Raw genomic sequence first — 8,106 nt, forward strand, 5'->3', positions numbered from 1 at the left:
ATCACTAGTCACAAAAGGATTTAAAGTGTGGAGCTGTGGCACACATCTTTACAATGCATAATGCTCCACTGTGATCATATAAGGTTATTGAGGTCTTGGAATAAAACGTTGTTTTCATAAGGGTCAAGCTAGTAAGAAAGCAATGACACTACTGTTATCAAAAAGGGCACTGTCCTTATACACCACTCATAATGCAATAAACTGTAGAACAGGGGTCTTCAATGTTTTCAGGCCAAGGACCCCTTAGCAGAGAGAGAGATGAAGCAGGGACCCCTTCTACATATTGTAAAAATGTGTGATGGAGATTCTCATCGATTTCATAGATAGATTCATAGACTTATTTGACACTTAACCACCACTTAAAATCATAAATCGTCAATACTTGACGTTGATAGTCAACTTGACCTTTCACTCTGTACTTGGTCTGCTCCTTTTTACCTCTACACCAAACCTATTTTGCCAAAAATAGACGATCTACAAGCTCTCAACGCCTGGCGTTGAAGGCTTGTAGATCTGCTATTTTTGGCTGAAGTTCTCCACAGAGTATAGGGATGCAAGGGTTCAATTGCTCATTTAAAATAATTATCCTATCACACAAGGATTTGGTGGCCCCCCTGCAGTAACTCTGAGGACCCCCTAGGTGTCCTGGACCCCCTGTTGAAGACCCCTGCTGTAGAATGCAAGAAATCTTTAAGAATTCTATTGTTACAGTAGGTGTGATTACCATTTGTCAAGATCTCTTTGGAATGACTCTTTCAAGTCCTGGCCAGGTAATGCACCCGTCTATTTATTGCAGACCCAGTAGAATCTTTCACTGTGACAGTTTATGTGAGTGTTCATGGTTTGTTAGATTTTTAAGGAGGCCATTTAATTCCATTCCATAATTCCCTATCTTATGAAAATCAACTTGAAGAGACTAAACTTGATTGAGATAAAGTAATCCAACACACTAAATATTTTTGCAGTTATCTTTTCTTAGTTACACGGGGGAACGGTTAGTGCGGCAGCCATATGGCAATGGCTTTGGTTCGATTCCGGCCATGTGTTTCATATCTTTGTCCTCTCTATCCTCAGCGTAGTGTGCTGTCTCACTACACTCTCTAGTCTCTACACACAAACAAATGACAAAAAATAACAAAAGGGTGAAAGAACTGACCTAGTTACATCTGCTTTTTTCTGTCTACAGTACCTAATCTCTTAGCCAAAAATAGACTATCTACTAAGCTCACAAGGCATATTGCAACGCTACTTTTGCCAAATGTTTCCCCCGGAATATGCAAGTGGTTAAAGTTACATTATTGTCAGATTTAAAATTGCAAATTGATTTGAAAAGTCTAGCCAAAATTATCACTGGAGAAAAGATTGATTTAAAACTTAATTAAAAACGTCTCTGACTTAAAAACCACGCAATGATGTTCAGCCAACAGTGACTCAATTAGCTATAAGCTTCAATAGTGTTTCAATGACGTTTAGGGAACATGTAGACAAATGTGAAATCTAAATAAATTAAGCCATCGATGGGAAAACGTCTATGTTTATATACAGTATATATAGCTAAAGCTGTGAAGAGAATGCAACGCATTATGGGTATGATACTGCATGGTATAGTGTGTGCATATTTTACTTTTGAACAGAGCACAGAGTAAGACACTTTTGGTTAATTTCTCATTGATAAGGTGTTTCAGCATATTAGTTCATGGCAATGACCAAAGGACCAAATGGCATCATTGGCAAGAACCAGAGCCAAAAAGGGATTCTATGAAGCTGCATGCTTTCACAAAGTGGTTCTCAACCTTTTCAGGCCGCGACCCCCAAAATAATCATATTTGAACTGGGGACCCCCCCCCCCCCTCTCCCACCCAACGAGCACTAAGAGTTGAGGCATTATATTCTGTATAACACGATTTCTATTGTGAAAATATCAGATCTACTGTACATGCTCACAACGCGTCGCGAAGCGTTGTGCACATGTAGATCGACTATTTTCACAATTGCTGCCTCTAATATTTGACAATTTGGCCAATGTTTAATTTGCCATGTTAGAGGTATTAAAAAGTCCTTAAAATGTAACTTTAGAAATGTGCAGAGAAACTGTATGTTGGTTTGTTTACTGTTGAGTGAGAAAACAATGTTGCACATTAAGTTAATCATCTGGGGACCCCCCAAAATAATTTGGGGACCCCCCCAGGAGGTCCCAACCCACAGGTTGAGAACCACTGCAATAGAAGACCTGACTCTTCTGACCGAGATTTCAAAGTTGAATTCAAGGCTAGATGTGGTGGGAGGTCAGATGGGGCCACTGAGAAACATGATTTTGATTAAATATTAAGGTTGATGAGAGTCCCTAGCCTGACTGAAGGTGCGTGCAGTCCGCTCAGAGAGTGCGCTGGATCCAGGCTAGAGACTAGAGAGTCCCTTTATTTCAGAAACTGTGACTTGAATCAGATTTTGGATGAGATAAAAAATATCCAAGAAACAAATTCCCACTAAAGCTATGCAGGTACATGCTTGCGAAAGTATGAGAAATGGTGCTGAAGAAGCTAAACCTTCTAGGGAACCACCTCTGTGTGATCCACCTTATTACATTTAGAGGATATTAACTGCTATCAGATCACATCACTAACTTGGCAAATATACAGTAGGCCTATGTCATTCACTCAGCACTGCCAGTTCCCTGGTATTTAAGGAAATATGCTGTATATGTGCCATGGAGAGTGAAAATCTACAGTCAACATTCTAATGAGAATTAATGATGAGGGACAGTGGTATTATGAATAGGTATAATAATATCTACTGCTGTTGTGACCAGTGCTGTCATATGGAATCACTGACAAGCTGTCAGCGCGTGCACGCACGCGCGCGCACACACACACACACACACACACACACACACACACACACACACACACACACACACAGCTATATTCACATAATATGGGCTATTTATAGAAAAAGTAAAGGAGAAAAAAACATATTCAAACAAATATGTTTACACGTCCGAGCTGTTATATGTATGTTGTCGAACACAAATTTATATTTTTATTATTATTATTTTACAAAAACTGTTCCTGTCCAGCCCAACACCAACAACTACTCCTATTTTCCATATGCATTGGCTTATTGATTTACTATTAACCTAGGCTAAGAACCCGTGATGAAGCTCTTCAGGGAACAAATGACATTTTCTAATGCAACTTAGCTTACATTATACAGCTCTAACCTTATAGACATCACGAACCTATAAGAATAGCATTAACAACCTAAGTTGAAAAACGTAACAAACAATTAAATGAATGGGATGTAAAAATGTGCTTACCTCCTAAAAGTAACACGATTGATTGAAGTACAAGGATGTGCAACATGTTTCCTTTTCGCCTTTTTTCTTTTCTTTCCCCCCTTAAAAAAAGCTCAAAAAAGGTTTGGTTTGGCAAATTGCTTATTTGAAAAAGCCAAACGGACTTGCTGCAACATCTTCAACACTTTGAAAAGGCATTTTATTCGTGTAAAAAAGGTCGCGCCAGCTTCATCAAACCACTCAGCGTGAGCAATCGCTAAATCAAATTATGACAAGTGCAGTGGGGGGGAAATGTCAGGCCCTCTCACTAATTGGCATAGTAATTATACTTGAACGGTCTGAAAATGTCAAGAATTGTTGTAGGCTGGGTGAACTTGGTCGCAGCTTTGCAGCGCTCTTTTACGCATTTTGGCCAATAATAACGCGCTCGTTATTTTTTATGATAACTGCTTAGACTCTTGTAAGGAACGTCTTTAATTTAGTCCAGATATATCAAATCTATTTTGATATTCAACTCCTGTTTCGCTGATCAGTCAGTCGTCTCTGCATCCTCCGCATTATTCACCGACCGCAGGCAGGTTCCCCCCAAGTTGTCTGCTGCGCTCAGTGTGAGTCCAAAAGTGTTCAAATGATAAAATATACTCCTGTTCGGCATTGTGAAAATAAGTCCCGTACAAGAATCCAAGTTCGAGCAATAAAATGAGGGTTCAAATATCCACCGTTCCACACAGCAGGTAGCCTATCCATCCATATGCGAGAATATGTCCACTGTCTCCAACTCCTTCACTTCACCCTACTGTGCTGAGCAGCAGAGTTTTCATCTCATGCAGGAAGAGGCAGCAGCGCGGTATTTATTCAATTATTTCTCATTTGACTTCTTTGGCACAAAGTAGTCGCGCGTTCAGCGCAGCAAAGTCCCGGTGGCAATGCATTCCTCATTCATTGTCTATGTTTTTGTAGCAATTGACACCCGTCAGCAGGCGTATACTACGGTGGCAATGAAGCGTGTGCATTCTGAACCGTCCAATGTGCGCCGAGAGGAGGAGAGCGTGTACAGTGTACCGTACTGTAGCAGTAACACGACTTGGAACGTTTGGTCAAGAGGCGTAGCGCGGTGCCAGTCGGACTCGGTCCCCGAGCCCCGCAAACGCTGATGATGATTCACAGGTGTGTGCAGTGGCGTCAGTTCAGCAAAAGCTAAGGTATGGCAACACGACTGGTGTCTTGCACGCGCGCGAAAGACACCAGTCATGTTGCCATAACTTAGAAACAGGCATGATGAATTCATTTTAAGAAGTATATATATTTTGTTTTCCCTGTAGCCAATCAATGTAAGGCGGATGCCAGACCGTGCCATACCCAATTGACGCCTCTGGGTGTGTGTGGCAAATATGTCAATGCAGTGCTGGGAAAGATGAGAAATAACAACAACAACAACAACAACAACATAACAACGTGCTTTACGTGCCCCAAAACAAGGTCATCTTAATTCTTATGTGTATGGGGAAATACTGTTCTTTTCCACTACTTTTCCAAAGAGATACCTTCATTAATTATATTACTTTTGCATCCTCTTAATAGCATTTGATTCGGTGATGCTCGTCATCATCGAGGCATGCAATAGTTGCACTCGGCGGGCACTAGCGACCCCGTGTGGAATGTTTACTGAATTGAGCCCAGTTCTATGATGAGAAAACAATCATAGAACTGAAACTACCATGAACATGAGACTGACTGTACACAAGAGCTATACATTTCCCATTGTGCTTTACTGAATGAAATCATTAAAGCATATTGGATAGGAGCTATTACCGACCTACGACAAACTATCATTGTACAGTAGGCAATATTGTCATACAAACAGCAGCAAATTTCGGCTAACAGCAAACCCAAATTAAATGTGTTTATGGAATAAAAGATCATTTGAGGTGACATCTTTGGATTGAAGGTTGCTGTTGAATTCTAATGGTAGCCTACCTCACAAATAATGGGGGGAAAAAAGAGGAGGAATTCTTGCTCTATAATTTTCCTTCATTACATATGATAATTTTATTCCACATCAGCTGGGACTCCAAAATGTAATTATCGCTACCGACTGATTTGCCAAAACTGGAACATGTCCCTTTATAGAAGGTACTCAGCTGAGGGATGGGATCATGGGCAGGGCAAAAAGCGCTTGTGAAAACTATACCTATATCAGATGAGTCATTGACTGTATAATCCTCCTTTTCATGACAATCTGGTTCATTGCCCCATTTGTCTCTCAATGAGCTGAGCATTATCATAAAGGAGTACTTTTACGATATTAGAAAACTCTCGAAAAGCAAAGTTGATTAAACACAAATCACAGCATGACTTTTGAGTCTTAAAGTCAGCAACAATAAACAAGCAAGCCCAGTAATTAAGTAAACGTGCATGACATATTTTATTCTGATTATTTATTGCGATGGAATTGGAAACAGGTATATGTTCAAATAGTCCTAGAAAACCTCAATACAAAGACTACAGTCAGAGACACAAATAGAAGTATAATACACCTAGCCTATAGTTAGTGTTTATGAAGCTGTTTACATATCTTTGACCTAGTTTGAAATCTCAGCAACCTCTAAATCATAGTAGCAACCGCTGCATCGCCAACTGCCCTAATTTTGAGACATGTTTTCAGCTTCAGTCCAAATTCCATCCTTCCCTCGGTGAACACTCCAATACCCCCACCCCCAGTGTGTGTGTGTGTGTGTGTGTGTGTGTGTGCAATTTGATCCTGTAAGGAAACAAATTCACTCTTGGACAGCTGCAAAACACATTAGAGCCGGGAAACTAAAAAATGCTGGTGTTGGGAGTTGCTTTCCAAGCTGTAATGGTGGTCTGGAATGTCATTCACACAAAGGCTGGTGCCAGTCCAAAAGCCATCAGTCCTGAGTCTGACTCCTGTGGCCAGGCTCTCTCAGACAAATCCCCTCAAGTCCTCCCAGCCACACTGAGGTCCATTGAACTGCTGAAAATCTGAGAGAGAGAGAGCTTGAGACAGAGCACAGATGTCTCAGATTACTTCGTCTGTAGCTGGAAGATATTTAAAAAAAACACACACACACACACACGCACGCACGCACGCACGCACGCACGCACGCACGCACGCACGCACGCACACACACACACACACACACACACACACACACACACACACACACACACAGGCATGTGCACACATAGACATCAAAGGGGGCTTGAGCCCCTGCCCTTTTATCCGTCTGTAAAAAGTGCCCTCTCCAGAATATGAATGCAGTTTTTACTATGGTGAAAGAAATGAAAATGCCCTCTTTCCATGCCATATCTGAAAGCTGCATTCAAGAGAATTGCCGTGTCCAAACTCTCCTGAACTTGAATGCAGCATCTTATGTTGAAAGAATTGCCCTCTCTGTGTAGAAATTCATGCCGTAGGCCACATCTCCAGTATTGACTTGATAATGCTTAGTTCAGTGGTATCAAGCACTGAAAATAGACAACCTCCAAGCATGGAGGTCTGCTATTTTTGATATTTTCACCAAAAGGCCCTTTTAGAAATTTCAGCCCCTGCCTCTCTAACTCTCTGCATGTCTCTGCACACACACACACACACACACACACACACACACACACACACACACACACACACACACACACACACACACACACACACACACACACACACACACACACACACACACACAATACACATTGACCTCCTCTCAGCCTCACACATGGTAAGTCTATTACCCGAACTAAATTACTGAGACTGTAGAAATGATATACGTAGCTGCTATAAACCCTGGGTGCATCCATTTTATGAGAACAGGTACTGGGTGCATATATGTTATGATACAGGTGGATATGTGAATAGATAATGTGAAGTGGTCCTGCTGGCTGAGTTCTAAAATATATTTAATTGTATATGTACTAGCCTATGTAAATGATGTCTGCAAACATTTCTGGAGATTACGCGTTTTAAAGACTTTCTTGCCCTGAGAAAGGTTTAAAGACTTCTCATCTCCTCAAAAAGGTCTCAAGTCTTTCATGTCTTGAAAGGTCCGGATATTGAAATGTCACCCACATAAAGATACAACGAGCTAAACATTTTTCACTTCCAGACTCCCATTTCCCATATTGCAGTTTGGTTTTCCAGTGGGTTTTGAGTAAACCAAATTTCAGGCACTATGCTAAATTCATGCTGTATGCTTCTTTGGAGCAGAAGTTTAGGATATGCAAAATGTGTGTTTGAACTTAAGCTGCTGAAGTGCACACGCTGACAGAGTGCCTCCTTTTCTACTCTGTGACCTTCACTTTGGTCTCTGGGGTGTACTGTAAACATACTTGGGTATATCCCTCCACGTTATACATAATGCATTGTCTCTTGTGGCTGCTATTGGGTGGTATCCTTCATCCATGACCTTAGTCTGCCTCGCTAGCTTGTCCTCCAGTCAGCTACTGTAGGTAGACAGGAGGCCCCGGAATTCATCACCAGCCTTCATTTTGCGTCACAGACTATCAGATCCATGATAGCATTTAATAATAACAACTTCAGATGGCCTGATCGCCCTCTGTGCCCTGCCCACTCCCACCCTGTGCAGATTATCACCGGCCCATTCACAACCCATTAAAACGGTATTTACTTATCGGGGCTCTCTGGGGCCATCATTCTTTTTGCAATGCTGATGCCCACAGGGAAGGGAAAACATGACCTTCCTTATAGCCCACTCTGCAGTTGGAGTTCTGATTCCCGCATGAATGAATTGGTTTATTTATGATTTATTCCAGTAGCCCCCACATTTAAATCT

The 8,106-nt window shown here is 41.4% G+C and overlaps 1 protein-coding gene across 1 annotated transcript in view; it reads right to left on the reverse strand.

Moving 5' to 3' along the window:
- The window catches only part of LOC308295993 (transmembrane protein 132C), a gene marked incomplete at both ends in the record, with an annotated part of 290,553 nt that extends 287,191 nt beyond the window's left edge, over positions 1 to 3,362 (reverse strand). The window contains one exon of the mRNA XM_080739101.1: positions 3,317 to 3,362. Within this exon, the coding sequence (XP_080595227.1) occupies positions 3,317 to 3,362 (46 nt within the window). The remainder of the gene's footprint in view (positions 1 to 3,316) is intronic.
- Positions 3,363 to 8,106: the final 4,744 nt, after the last annotated feature.

Source organism: Nannobrachium achirus, assembly GCF_963921795.1.
Source record: "Nannobrachium achirus genome assembly, chromosome: 12".
Lineage (NCBI taxonomy): Eukaryota > Metazoa > Chordata > Actinopteri > Myctophiformes > Myctophidae > Nannobrachium > Nannobrachium achirus.